Source organism: Sus scrofa, chromosome 14, assembly GCF_000003025.6.
Source record: "Sus scrofa isolate TJ Tabasco breed Duroc chromosome 14, Sscrofa11.1, whole genome shotgun sequence".
NCBI classification, from domain to species: domain Eukaryota; kingdom Metazoa; phylum Chordata; class Mammalia; order Artiodactyla; family Suidae; genus Sus; species Sus scrofa.
The window spans coordinates 37,781,527-37,796,368 of record NC_010456.5 but is presented as its reverse complement, the minus strand read 5'-3'; the positions used below and the strand labels follow the sequence as shown (position 1 = coordinate 37,796,368).

The 14,842-nt window shown below is 46.8% G+C and overlaps 1 protein-coding gene across 5 annotated transcripts in view; it reads right to left on the bottom strand.

The window, feature by feature from the left end:
* Nucleotides 1–14,842, bottom strand: part of TBX5 (T-box 5) — a 53,811-nt gene that overhangs the window by 29,647 nt on the left and 9,322 nt on the right. For all 5 annotated transcript variants that reach the window (XM_013982915.2, XM_013982910.2, XM_013982911.2 and 2 more), the window contains exons 6-7: nt 11,038–11,190; nt 1,835–1,926 (exon numbers count right to left, since the gene is read on the bottom strand). In XM_013982915.2, the coding sequence (XP_013838369.1) occupies nt 1,835–1,926; nt 11,038–11,190 (245 nt within the window). The remainder of the gene's footprint in view (nt 1–1,834; nt 1,927–11,037; nt 11,191–14,842) is intronic.

Sequence of the window (14,842 nt, the reverse complement as noted above, 5' to 3'; positions counted from 1 at the left end):
TGGTCAGCCACGCAAAGGAGTCTGGACCTGACGCCGAGGGCCACAGGAGGCCTGGGAGAGTTCTAGGCTGTGAAGTAAGCGTGTCTGATCTGTCTTACAAAGATGTCTTTAGCAGCTGCCTGGAGTTTGTCCTGGATGGGAACAGAGCTGAAGTCAGGTCTCAAGAGGTGAGGAGGCAGGGGCAGATGAGGATGGTGACGGCTGGAAAAGACAGCCTGGGTGGAGAATGTAGGCAAATCCTGATATATATGTGAAGAAGGTAGACTCCACAGGACCTGGTGACTGATTAAATTTCAAGGGATGATCCATAACTCCTTAAGCCCATGAAACCATGTGCTCTTGACCTTGTGGGAAGGAGGAGGGAAGAAGTGGGAGATGGAAAAAACCCTTTGGTTGCAGGCTGAAACCAGTCCCTCCCTGCACAGCCTGGACCTTTACCTGCAGAAGAACAGAGAGGGGTCTTTGTCCATCAATGGCTGATGACAGACAGCCATCAGAATGGGGAGGGGGCTCACAGACAACATAGAAATAAAAACTTGGCACTCCAAAAGACTAGGGCCAAAAAGAGTTTGGTCTCTTTCAGCTTTCTGTGATATTTGTCAGTTTTTCCAGTGACCATAAGACTAAACCCAACTCCAATTTCCAAATGTAGACATGTAAGGCCAAAGGTGTTTTTAAATAATAATTTAAGAACTTGGTTATTTTTCACCACACACAAAAAAAGCGTCTTACAAATCCACAAGCATGAAGGAAACTAGTTATGAAGGCAGGGATTCATGTGTGGTGTACGGGTCCCACCTGAAGATAACAGTACATTTATTTTTTTAAAAGCATGCAAAATTAGATCTGGTAAGCCTGCTACCTGAAAACAATTTCCACGGCATGTATTTCTAAACCTCACGTTAAAACCACAAAGCCACAACCTTTTTCTCTTTCTCTTTCTTAAACTTCTTGTTCTCCTTTGAGCATGTCTATCCATCGGCCCAACTTTCCCTTTTCGTGTCTTCCAGAAAGGATAAGGAAAAGCCTCCTGAATGACCTCATTTTATTTTGAAACACTAAACCCACCAAAAGGGGGAGAGGGGGAGAAAAAGACCTTTCTTGGTCAAAGGGATCAGGATGTATTTCTAATTCTCTTGCCATATGGTAAGTTATTTTGGAAGCCTATCAAGAGGTAGAGGGGAATGTTCGACAAAATTGGCAACAATCAAATCAGACCAAATTCCCACTATGTCCATTTGCCACAGCCCCTTCTATTCATCATATCAGCGACCGTGACCACAGGATATGTACAAATACCAAGCAATTTTTACCACCAGCTTCCAAACCTCCAGTGCCCTGGATACCATGTGGTGTCGAGTCTGTCTGCATAATCACCCCCAGGAAATCAAGCCATTAACTTCCCTTCCATTAACCAAGAGCGGTTGCCAAAAAGAAAAATCATTCATCGCCTGTGACTTATGGGAAGAAGGCGAGAAGGACTTCACGAGAGGGAGAGAGACAGCGGAGAAAGAGGGGGAAATTGTAGCTTTCCTTCCTAGGCCGACAGAGACCGATCAAATTCTCTTCTACTCACCCCCTCACCCCTGTCCCCATCTCATGCTCCAAGCTCCATCCGAGTTGCCTGATGGAGGAGATCACGTGGAAAGTTATCAGAAAATGGGATTGAAAAGGCTCTTTCTCCTTGTTCACGATGGCGACCAGGGCTCCATTTCTCTGTGCCCGGTCTTCTGTGGCTGTCGGCTCACCTGCGTTATTGTGGGGACGGGTGGGGGAGGAGCAGAGGGCGGGGGTGGCTGCAGAGAGGAGGGAGCCCAGGAAGCAACTGACTTACCTTTGCATCCTTGACATCCTGTGCAGTTCCATGTCATCGCTGCCCCGGAATCCTTTGGCAAAGGGATTATTCTCGATCTTTAATTGGGTGATCTGAAAGCAGAGGAAAGGGAGTTTTCACATGATTTACAAGACTACCTTGGGTCCCGGCTAATAGTAAGTGTCATGGAAACGCAGCCTCAGGCAACCCAAAGAAGCAAATTAAGCCAGTCACATCAATGGGACCCACCACTTCATTCATGAGAAGACTTTGAAAAATGTCCTAGATCAAACAGCTTTTAAAAGGGGGAAAAATAACCTGGTTTCGGTTTGCCCATCAATTGGAGTCATACTCTGCCTTGCTCTGGCTGGATTGGCTTTTTTGTTTTGTTTTTAATCTTAGCATTTTGTGTTTCAAACACAATCTAGGCCTCAACACTTGGTCCTCCCCTCCCCCTTGGAAAATGGTACCATGTTGACATTGTGTTGGCTTCCTGCAGCGTGGCAATCTCCATTTGGAAGGACTTGATCATTGCTCTCAAAATCCTACCATGTCTCATTTCATGTTTATTTCATAATTTCCCAGATAGGGTTTGCTACCTCAGGTGGAAAATGGGGTCTAATTTAATAAACACTAACATTTAGAGTTCTAATATATATTAAACAGAGCCTAACCTCTTTAATTGTCTAGGTAAAGAAGAGAGAGCCCTCTTCTTAGAACTTTTTGTTGCAATATAGTGATAGAACTGGCACTTTAGTTTCAAGACCCAGAACCTTCCTGGAAACCATTAACGCATATTCTGTTTGTGTGAGCATACAGTGGCAGACCTGGGTAAAAGAACTTCCTAAAAGCTGCGTGTGAATTGATCTTTTTTTTTTTTTTTTGGTCTTTTTAGAGCCACACCCTTGGCATATGGAAGTTCCCAGGCTAGGGTCAAATTGGAGCTGTAGCCGCCAACCTACACCACAGTCACAGCAACACCAGATCCTTAACCCACTAAGCAAGGCCAGGGATGGAACCCACATCCTCATAGATACTAGTGGGGTTTATTACCGTTGAGCCACATCAGGAGCTCCATGAATTGAATTTTGATAAATCAGATCACTTTTGAGACCCCAGGGCAGCACTCATCAAAGGTCACCTTTACCATCATTATCACATCTCTTCAGGGCCTGTCCACTGGCCTGCATAATTTTTTTTTTTTTCCACTCCTGCAGCATGCAGAAGTTCCTGGGCCAGGGATCACACCTACACCACAGCAGTGACAATGCTAGATCCTTAACTGCTAGGCCTCCAGGGAACTCCAATATTTTTATTTAAAGAGAAGTTTTTGTTTGTTTGTTTGTTTGTTTTTGTTTTTTTGCTTTTTAGGGCTGCACCTGCGGCATAAGGAGGTTCCCAGGCTAGGGATCTATTCAGAGCTACAGCTGTCACCCTACACCACAGCCACAGCAATGAGGGATCCGTGCCACATCTGTGACCTACACCACAGCTCACAGCAACACCAGATCCTTAACACTTTGAGGGAGGCCGGGGATCGAACCCGCAACCTCCTGGTTCCTAGTCAGATTCGTTTCCACTGTGCCACGACAAGAACTCCAACGGCATCTCTATTTTATTTTATTTATTTATTTTTTGTCTTTTGTTTTTTTAGGGCTGCACCCACAGCATATGGAGGTTCCCAGGCTAGGGGTCCAATCAGAGCTGCCATAGCAACTCCAGATTCGAACAGTGTCTGCAACCTACACCACAGCTCAAGGCAAAGCCAGATCCTTAACCCACTGAGCAATGCCAGGGATCGAACCTGCATCCTCATGGATGCTAGTCAGATTCATTTCCACTAAGCCACAAGGGGAACGCCAATATATTTATTTAAATCAAGCCATTTTTATTTAAATTTATTTTATAAAAAAAATTATATCACTTCTCTGTAGGTCAAAGTGGAATAGCTTTGCCATTTGATAGAAAGAAAATAGGTACATTGAATTCTCTCTGCTGGTACCCACAGAAAGTTCCAAGCCTACAGCCTGCCTCCTCTTTGTTGTAAGGGGAAATTCAACACTTTCAGAAAAATATTTAACCTAAACTGGTACTGGGGTAAGCCTCTCTCTCTCTCTCTCTCTCTCTCAGAAATAAATAGAAAAATAACTGGAACAAGAACAATTTTCTCTCCATGATTCCATCATCTTCAAGTACCCACAGAACTGTTTCCTCTGCCCTTAGTACTATCATTATAGACTTTGAGAAACCAAGTAGCTCCTTTAGGAAACTAGACGTAATTAATGAATGTCCCCATAATTGTCTATTTGGGGGCAAGCAGTCTGGTATGTTCTGTTTCCCGGAAGAGATGGTCTTATAAAGCTTCCTTCTAACTCCAAGACTATCACACACATATAATTACTATATGTGTACGTGTGAGTTCACAAAAAAAATATATGTAAAATTAACATTTTTTTCCTTTTTTTGTTAGGGCCTCACCCACAGCATATGGAAGTTCCCGGGCCAGTCGTTGAATTGGAGCTGCAGCTACTGCTGCTGCTGCTGGCCTAGGCCAGAGCCACAGCAACTCGTGATCTGAGTGGCATCTTCGACCTACACCACAGCTCTCAGCAATGCTGGATCCTTAACCCACTGAGCAAGGCCGGGGATCAAACCTGAGTCCTCATAGATATTAGTCGGGTTCACTACCACTGAGCCATAGCTGGAACTCCTAAAATTAACATTTTTTTAAATGTTATAGGAGGAGTTCTCACTGTGGCTCAATGGGATCGGTGGCATCTCTGTAGCGCCAGAACACATGTTCAATCCCCAGCCTGGCTCAGTGGGCTAAGGACCTGGTGTTGCCGCAGCTGTGATGTGGTCACAACCCAGCTCAAATCTGACCCCCGGCCCAGGAACTCCATAGGCAACGGGATGGCCAAAAAAGGGGAAAAAAAAAAAAGTTATATGATTCCAACCAAATGACATTTTGGAAAAGGCAAAATTAGGGAAACAGCAAAGAGATCAGTGGTTGCCAGAGTCAGAAGGAAGGGAAGGGTGAAACAAGAGAAGCACAGAGGATTTTTAAGGCAGCGAAACAATTCTGTGAGATACAGCACAGTGACTATGCATCATTATACATGTGTCTAAAGCCACAGAGTGTGTACAACACCAAGCGTGAACCCTAAGGCAAACGACAGACTCTGGGTGATGATGTGTCAGTATAGGGTCACCGAATGCTAACCAATGTCCCACTCTGGCAGGGGATGGTGATAGTGGAGGAAGCTGGGGTGGGGGGGACAGGAGTACACACGAACCCCCTGTACTTTCCACTCAACTTTACTATGAACCTTAAGCTGCTCCGAAAAGTAAAACTGATGTAAATACTTTTCATCCCTCCCTCCCTCCTCCCTCATCTTTTCCACTCTGCCCATTCCTGCAACTCTCATATTTTGAACTGGCTCTTCAGGATGAGTACAAGTCCATAAAGATCTCTTTGGAAAACAGTCTTGCAATGGACACTTCTCAACCCAGTTCTATCTTGACTCCAAAAGCTCATCACCTAATAGGACATGCTTTCTCACTCGGCTCTTAGGACAATAAAATGCAACCCAAATGACCATAAATCATTTTTTTAAGGTGGGGGAGATTCTCCATAAGTTAAATACAAACTAGATCTTTTTTAAAAGGAGTAGAGGGAGTTCTTTCCCTGCTCCCTGCACCCCCATCCACCCAGTGACAGAAGCCAACCTCTGAATATACTGAAGACAAAAAAGGGGGTGGGTGGCATCAGGGCTGAATTAATGCCTGTTCCATGATGTTACTGCTCCACCGAGATCTTGCAACAAAAAAATTACCCTGAGAAAAAAAGAAAAGGGGCGTTCCCGTTGTGGCTCAGTGGTAATGAACTCGACTAGTATCCATGAGGATGCCGGTTCAATCCCTGGCCTTACTCAGTGGGTCAGGGATCCAGCATTGCTGTGAGCTGTGGCTTATGTCGAAGACCAGGCTTGGATCCCACGTTGCTATAGCTGTGGTGTAAGCCAAAGGCTATATATAGCTCCAATTCGACTCCTAGCCTGGGAACTTCCATATGCCGTGGGTATAGCCCTAAAAAGAAAGAATAAAAAAGGAAAGAAAAGGGTGGGTTTGGGTATTTCATCAGCAAAAATCTTGTGTTCAAACCCATTCTTTATACCTCAAACAGGTTAACTACTACTACCTGATTCTTGCTCTTATCACCATAACTTCCAAAAATATGATGGCACAGGATACGCATGATTTGCTAAATGTGCACTTAGATGCGTGGATCTTACCTATGTCCTGCTTTGTAGATTTGAGTGTAGATGCCTACTGGGCATAAGAACGACCCCTGAGAAATGTTAACCTGCAGGCTTCAGGGCAGGTGAAAGTGTTCCTCTTATTTCATTCCTGTCCCCTCTCTTATTATCACGCTCTCTATGAAATTCCCTTCCTCATACGGCACTAGTCACTCGCAGGCACACAAACCGATACACCTGGAGGTCTGAGTTCTACCAAAAGGCTCCACTGAAACTGACTTCCTTTCGTCATCCAAATGTATTCCCTCCAAAATCAGCATTAAACCGGATATCCGGGGGAGGGGTTTGGGTGGGGGGGAAAAGCAAATATAAATGCCAGCTCCAACCAGGGAGACAGAGGTTGTAAAAATTAATGAGAATAATTGTTGTGAATTCTCGCTTTTGGGGGAAAAAAAAAAAACACCTCACGGGGGCCAAAAATCTTAATTATGTCTCTCTATTAGGAGTTCATTTCCTGGTCCCAACCAGAAAGCTCGTACCTCATAAATACAGGCTCCATACACAATGATTTAAGCAGGAGGAAAATGCCTTTTAATGGCAAAGTAAGTTAATATTGGGGGAGAGACAAGCTTGCCATACAAAGCCATTGTTGCAAAAGTGGGGAAATGAAATGCCCATGTGACCTTTTTTTAACACCTAAATATTTCTAGGGATTGCTCTCAGAGCTGCTGACAACTGAAGCGAAAACCTTACAAAAACGTGTTTCACAGAGTGAACGTCGCTGGGGAAGATTCGAGCATTTAAATATCTTTTTCAAGCTGTCAACCATCTGGGGAAATAACTCCCAAATCCAGCTTGGGATCACAGCTGCGCTCAGGAAATAGGCTGTGTCATTAGGAACCCCATGGTATACATATGAACCCTGCCACTTACCTGCCGCCACCTGGTACCTGCATCCAGGGATCAGTCTGGAGGCACTGAGCCCCTTGGACCAAAAACTGGTGGCTCGTATTTTTCCAAATTGTCCTGGCAATTTAATCACACAGACTGCTTTTCTTTCCCCGAGCACTTATCCAAAGCATAATACTGGGCAAACAGGCCTTGGATTGACGACACGATCAGGGAATGAACCAACTAAACCACAAAGACTAACATGTATAGTTGTACTTCAACCTCAAAAATAAGAACTTATTCAAAAGTCTCTGGAGTTCCCTGGTGGCTCAGTGGGTTAAGGACCCAGCATTGTCACTGGTGTGGCTCCGGTTGCTGCTGTGACTTGGGTTCGATCCCTGGATGATGAACTTTTGCATGCCATGGGAGTGGCCAAAAAACAAAACAAAACAAAATCTCCATCTTTCAGATTCTAAAAGAGGGTGGTCAAAGAGTTTTTCAGCACCTGCATTTTGAATGGAGTTGCCCTATTAATCAATGGATCAGTTAAGTACTCAATCAATGGAATCATCACTAACAATCTCTCCTGACTCTGCACCAGGCTCTGCATGAGACACTTTGCACGAATTATCTCATTTTAATCCTTGCAATGATAATACCAAAAAAATTCTCTTCTGATATCCATTTTACAGATGGGGAAAACTGAGTTAAATAATTTGTCCAAGTCAAATGGGTCTGAACCCAGGCAGTCTGCCTCCAGACTCTCAACCATAATCCTTCATGAGCTCAGGTGGCTTCTACCCATGAAGTCAGAAATCTCAACGCTCCTTCCAGGTGTGACAATAAAGTAACAAAACAGAGTCCACAAATCACACTTAACCTGACCCGCTTATATAAGTCACACATCATATATCTGTGCAGGGAATGCGTGCAGGGGCCTGGATTCAACTGGGAAAGTGCCCCGCATTAGACTTCTCTCCTGACAAACGAATCAAATGCCTTGGTATTCAATGACTAAAAAAGTGGGGGAAACCTCATCTGGGGGAGAGTGATTGAAAGCTGTCTCCCAGGAAATCCCTCTTCTGGATGTGGGCTGGCGTTAAAAAGACCTACATGGGCGTTAAGAACCTGTCATAGTCTCCATGAGGATGCAGGTTCAATCCCTGGCCTCGCTCAGTTGGGTTAAGGATACAGCGGTGTAGATCTCAGATGCGGCCGGATCCTGCATTGCTGTGGCTGTGGTGTTGGCTGACAGCTGCAGCTCCAATTTGACCCCTAGCTTGGGAACTTCCATATGCTGCTGGTGCAGCCCTAAAAACAAAACAAAACCAGAAAAAGACCTGTATGTACAGTTCACCTGGGCTCCCTGGCTCAACCAATAAAGAAAATCAGTCATTCCTTTGCGGCCTTCAAATTTATCTCCACCACTCAATGCATTCTATCATCATTTCATGATGTAGATAAGTCAAATTATGACACTGTACATCTTAAATGGATGCAGGGCTGAATATCATTTATACCCCGATAAAACTGGAAGAAAACACAAAAACCACAACATCTGCATATAGCCAAATGCATATTTGGAGACTCACGTTTGGAGACCCATGAGCACACAGACACACAATCTCCTAGATTGTGTTCCACACTCACACGTACACACCCTACTGGGCAGGCACGCCTCCATACCCACAGATCACCAAATATATTCCTTGGAGAAGACTTTTTTCAAAATATAAGTCTAGGGGGTGTTGTGTATGTTTATAAGTGGGAACAGTGATGCTTTCATAGGTGTATACCTACGTCAAACCTATTCAACTGAATACATCAAATACTGCAATTTATTGTGTGACAGGCCTTAAGAAAGTTGTAAATAGAAAGAACAGGTGTTCCCCTAGATAGACCCACTCCTGATGGACCCCTAAGATCTTAGAGCTACATAGAACTTAGGAATTTCCCCTAAAGGACCTGAATCACCCACAGGTTTCTTTAACAGGTCACTTTCAGGTGTCTACCACTTCTGTTCCCTCTGTATGGACCTGAGTTTTCTTAGCAGGAATAAAAAAGATCTGTCTATTTTTAGACCCTCTGTCAGGGCTAAGAGACACTAAGCAGTATGTGTATATGTGTGCGTGTATGCATATGTATATATATATACACACATATGTGTGTGTGTGTGTATGTGTATATATATATATATGTAACTGAGAGTCCGGGTTGCTATTTTTTCCATTTTTCCTGCTGTGGCCATCACCACAAAGTTAAACATAGGTTTACAGCAGCCATAGAGGAAACAGGCTTCTGGCAGCCGAACTCAAATTAGCCTGAAATGGTGTTGCAACTTTCAGGGCACTTGACCTTACCGTTTTTGTTTTTTTTCTCTTATTGGTTCAATGAGCGGGAAGAACTTTAAAAAGAAAAGTCCTTCTTTGCCTTTAGAAAGTTAATTGCATTTGTAGGGGGAGTGAGTTTTCTGCTGAAAGGAAGCTCTCTTGAGGCCTGGGATCCCAGACTGGCCGTGTGGCCTGGGAGGGACCATCCATCATGACTTGGCCTGGTCACTGACAATCTGAATTCGGCGATTACCCACAGTATTTCGTAACTGCCCTGGCTTCACTGTGGGTGGGGGGGGGCGTATTATCCAACGCCCAGCCTGCATGAAATGACCTTCAAGGGGTGACTGGAGGCTTTAGGATGCTAGGCTCCTCCCTCACCCCACCCTGGCCTCTCCTGCCTGGCCCCACTGCCCCTGTGGCTTCCCCCCAACCCCCATTCTTTCCTCGAAGGTAAGGAGGGATGAGCTCTGTGGAGAGGGAGGGGCACACCATCCCCATGGCCATCTCGGTAAGTGGTCCACGTGATTTGCCTTCACTGATCGCATATGGACCACCCCCCTCAACTTTCCCCTCTCACAGCCTTCTAACCCCAAATCACTTCATAAGACTCCTAACAGTCTACAACCCACAGTGGCAATGGCCCCTGCCCAGCCCCTGTATCTTGCCTTTCCAGATTCCAGATCTTTCCCTAACAAGTCTTAGGAATCATTCAGCGCTGCCCTCCCTCCAATAAAATGAATCCACGTGCACCCGGGTTTCTAAAGAACAGACATGAACTGTGACAAGTCAAGACAAGCCCTTTCTCCTGAGCAATAATAAAAGTTACTCCCCCCAACCTGTGATTACGGGGCACCCTGTTCCAATACCATTGTCAAGTGCTCGCTTCGGCGCCAGCACGTATACCAATACCATTGTCAAGCTCTGAATGCCCAAATGGGGGCCTGGATTTCGAACAGCATGGGGTTCTGACGGTGACACAAGCCATCTGTACCATCCCCCCACTACCCTATAGTGCAGCCACCAAAGGATGCACTGGCCGCAGGCACGCCTCCCTTCATCAAGCTGTGTGTTTGCAGGATCTTGTCTGAGTCCCCAGAGCTGTGATCCAGGTTGCTGGTTTTTTGTTTTTTTTTTGGTTTTGGTTTTGTTTCAGCAACACCCACCTTGCTTGAGTATGTGGTCTTGGGTCAGGAATTGCTGAAACAATGAGGGGAGCATCTGGGAAAATCCAAGCTCAAGATGTCTAGCAACTGTGCTATCTGTCCCAACTGGAGTTGAAATGCATCCAAAAGGCAGAGTGGAGAGGAGGAGACTGATCCCAAGAGAAAAGGTGGCCCCAGGAGGGTGGCACCTGGCCCCCACCTAAGAGTACAGAGCCAGCCCATGCAAAGGTGTTTCTATCCACTGATCATTTCAGCGCATTGGGATGCCTTCCTGTTGCATCTCAGTACTGCATTGATGCCATGTGGTCATCTTTAGTTTGACAATTTTGTTTCCACCTGGTGTGTGCGTGTGTGTGTGTTTTGTGCCAACTCCGTGAATGCAGTACAAACAGCTTCGACCCTTAGGCTGCAGCTCAGTCCCTGCCCCAGCCCCCGGAGTAGCAGTTGGTGCCTGCTGTGCTGAGGAATAAAGGTACCCATAAAGCTTAAGGTTTTAGCAAGAGACCCCTGCAGCTTCCGGCAAACAAGCTGGTTCCCCACCCCCACCCTGTTGGCAGATTCCTGGGTACTGGGCTTACCTTGTGGTTCTGGTAGGAAGTCACTGCAATAAACGCTGTCTCAGGAAAGACGTGGGTACAGAATGCAGTATTTTTTGAGCCAAATCCATTATTTTCGTCCGCTTTCACGATGTGTAATCTGGGCTGGTATTTGTGCATGGAATTTAGAATAATCTAAAAATAATAAAGAAAATGAGATTGTAAGGAAAATCAAAACCCCTTTGTTTCCATAAAACCCCACTCTCCACCCCAAAATTAGATTCCTTATATAGGCTCTTGAAAAAAGGTCTGATTTTTTTTCCCCTGTTTTTGAAAAGAAGCCAGTGATTTCATTAAAAAGAAACATTTCAAAAATGACAATTTCCATCTGAAAAAGCCAGGGTAATATTCCAGGAATCTACCCAAAGCACACAGGGCAGTAAATCAGAATTCTTAATAAAGTTTGCTTAATAAATTAACTCCCTGCATAGGGCACTGCCCACCCCCAACCTCCCTACCCCCTCAACACCCCACCCCCTGCAGTGGGAGTGAAGCAATTTTGGGACAAGGAACTGGTGTCCTCCAAGAAAGCCTGGGCAATAACTTGGGGGGTTTTTTGTTTTGTTTGTTTGCTGTGTATCCTTTTTTGTCTTTTTTTAAATTTAATTTTATTGGAGTTGAGTTGACTTACAGTATTACTTTCAGGAGCACAGCAAAGAGTGGATATAAATATATCCACTTTTTTCCCCACATAGGTTATTACGAACTATTGAGTAGATTTTCCTGTGCTATACAGTAGGTTCTCTGGGCAACAGTTTTGGAATGAAAGGGGAGAAGAAACAAATACATAAACAAAAATACATACAAAGAATCCCCCCCCCAAAAAAAGCTCAAAGAGATGCAAAGGAAAAGACCAAGCATTTGCAGAACTGGAATAGAAATCACAGGTTTGGTCTTTGGAGAATGTGCAAAGTGGAGTCAATGAAAAAGAGAGAAAAATTGTGGGGAGGGGGGCTTCTAAGGATGTGTGATGGGGGAGGAGAAGGAAGCACCCCCACCCCTAATATGGAACAGAAGCCTGGCTGCCCTTGGCATTCCCTTCCTCCAACTTTACAACATTTCAGGATCCACAATCAGAATTATCTCCAGACTTGGCCCCAGACAGAACTGCGGCATCTCCTTTGGGGGGAATGTTTTTCTCCTTCCTTCCTATCTTCTCCATGGTTAGAGAAGAGTCCTGAAGACAAACGGGGTCTCAGTGCTGTAGCAGTACTATTAGTACAACCACCATTGTCAATATCAGCAGGGACCCTGCAGGCACCACATTCTCGCTGGAGCAGAACTATCCAGAGAAGATGAACATCCTTACTAATAAAACCGAGTTTGTGGTTCTGATGACACTTTGCTTTTGATGATCCTGGGAGGCTGGTATCGCTAGTATTTATCAAAACGTTCTGATCTATATCCACTGAATGGAGGAACTGCCGCGTTTCCCTAGATGAAAACCTGGCCTGCTTTTTCCCCCGGACCGCAAACTGAACGGCGGGAGTAGTCTCCGTGTCTTCGATTATTTGCATCGATGACCCGACCCGCGGCAGGGTTCTAGGGCCAACCCTTGAGATCCGCCTGGGGGAGGGGGAGGAGAGCGCGGCGCGGCGCGGCCCGACCCGGCCGGGGGAGGGGGGGAAAGCTCGGGACCCCGGGGCTCCCCGACCCGGGCTGCTCGGCTCTAATCTCCGGCCGCCGCGGCCCGGTCGCCTCCCTGGCCGATAGCGACGCCGACCCGGGCGGCGTGGCGACAGAGAGACGCAGCGGGGCCCCGCGGGCCGCCGCAGCCCCCGGCCGGCGCGGCCATCGTCCCGGCTTAGCCAAATTGCTTTGACGGCCGGGGACAGTGTGGAGACATCAGCGCGAAGACGATCTAATGGCCCTTAATTTCATTAGGGCAGCTCTGGACTCAAAGTCCGGGTGGGAATGCGCGGCAGCTGGGGAGTCCGGAGGAGCTCAGAACACGGTTCCCTAGTCCGCCGGCGCAGAAGGACCCGAAACTCTCAGATGCGCCTCAGACTCGGTTGAGGGGCTGTGCATACGCCTTCCCCAGGCGTCCACCCCAGCGCGACCTCAAAGGCATACCCAGGGCCGCAGAGGGAAGGCTAAGGATCAGGGATGGGATGGAGGACAGTCGTGCTTCCCAGCACCCAGGTTCCAGGAGGCCCCCATAAAGGGACATGCACCTGGGACCTTTATAAAATGGTTCCAGCACTTAACCTAAAGCATCCACTCAGCATCCACAGGTACACGGCACTACCCACCAGCCAACGCCCACACAAGTTGGAGGTCACATCTGTGGGCTGGGGTGCCCCCCAAACTGGCCACTGCAGGCAAAACACCTCAGTTTAAATGCAAAGGAGGCCCTGCATCTTGCCTAGAAAGCCCCCCACACACAATGGCCCGCCCCATCTGTCCCCTTTGCTCCCTTCTTACTGCGGGGAAACAGAAGGGGCCTGCCTTCCTTCCCTCTTCCCCAGTGGCCAGCAGTCCAATCTCACACCAACCACATGTGGAGCCAAACTGAACGCATCAGTGGCAGTTCGTGGTCCTCTTTGCAGCTGGGACCCTGCAGGCTTGGTGCATCAGTCCCAAAGCCCCACCAAAAAAAAGCAGATTTCTCATTTGGACCCTCACTAACTGGCCGACTTCCTGGTTAAATGCATTCTCATCCAGTCTCCTCACATCCCCAAACTGGGGAACAGGGTTTGTCTGTCGATTCTCTATAAAGAGACCAAGTGGCAGGACAGAGACCACTTCTCTGGAATTAGAGAAACCTAGCCTCAAATTCCTGTTCCCAAATGCAAGCCATATGACCTGAGGCAAGTCACCTTCCTTCTGCTGGACTCCTAATTGCAAAGATGTGTGGGCATTTCCATCCTTCTCTTTAGGCTGCTATAAGGATCAAATACCCTAAGACAAACAAGCCCATTTGTACATGGAATCATTAAACTAAGGTTTTGAAAACACTGTTCTGTCCTGGTGATTCTTTCCAATGAAGAGATTTAGGGACATTTGCCCCTAAATCAGTGTTCTATTCTTTTTCCTTGGGGAAGAGAGGGTCATACCCTATGGAGAACCTGCTAGAACCTACACACTCTCTTGGGGGAGGGGGGCATGCTCCAAATCCTGCAGTTTCAGTCAGTTCACCAGGCCCCTCTCTCTTGGGGCCAGTTCAGATTCCAGGTGTAGGACCCTGATCTGGGTTTGTCTGCTCTGAGCATGGTGGGAGGAGCTGGGGAGAGCTGGAAGTTGGAAAAAAACAGATAAACCCAAGAGTATTGAGCTAAAGGGGACATAGGTTCCGGAGTTTGCCCCTAGTGGGTTGGTTTCCCCATTTGTAAAAGAGGAAACAGAGGACCTAGGGTCTTCCTTGCAGCTGTAACATCCCCAAAATACCATCCCAGGATTTGGAAGGAGGCAGGTAAGGTCTATGGCTCCCGCCAGTGGTCCAGACTCTGTGGTCTGTGCTGAGTACCTGCTGAGCTAGAGGGCCCATGTTTTCTGCAGGACCGAAACACATCCCCCTGCCTCTAATCACAGATGGGACTGAACAAACAGGAATTCCAGGCCCGGAAGGAACAGCTTTAGTCACCCCCACGACCCTGTCCCTCAGCAAAGGCGGAAGGGTTGGGGGCTGGTAGCAGGGATGCAGGATGAGCCCCAGGAAAGACACACCCAGAGCATGGACCACAGGGAGGACTGCCAGGAGCAGAGGTCGAAGTAGGAGAGAGGTGGAGACAGAGAGGAAGCGTTAGAAGGTGCAAGAAATAAAAGAAATGGAAAGAGAGATGAGGAA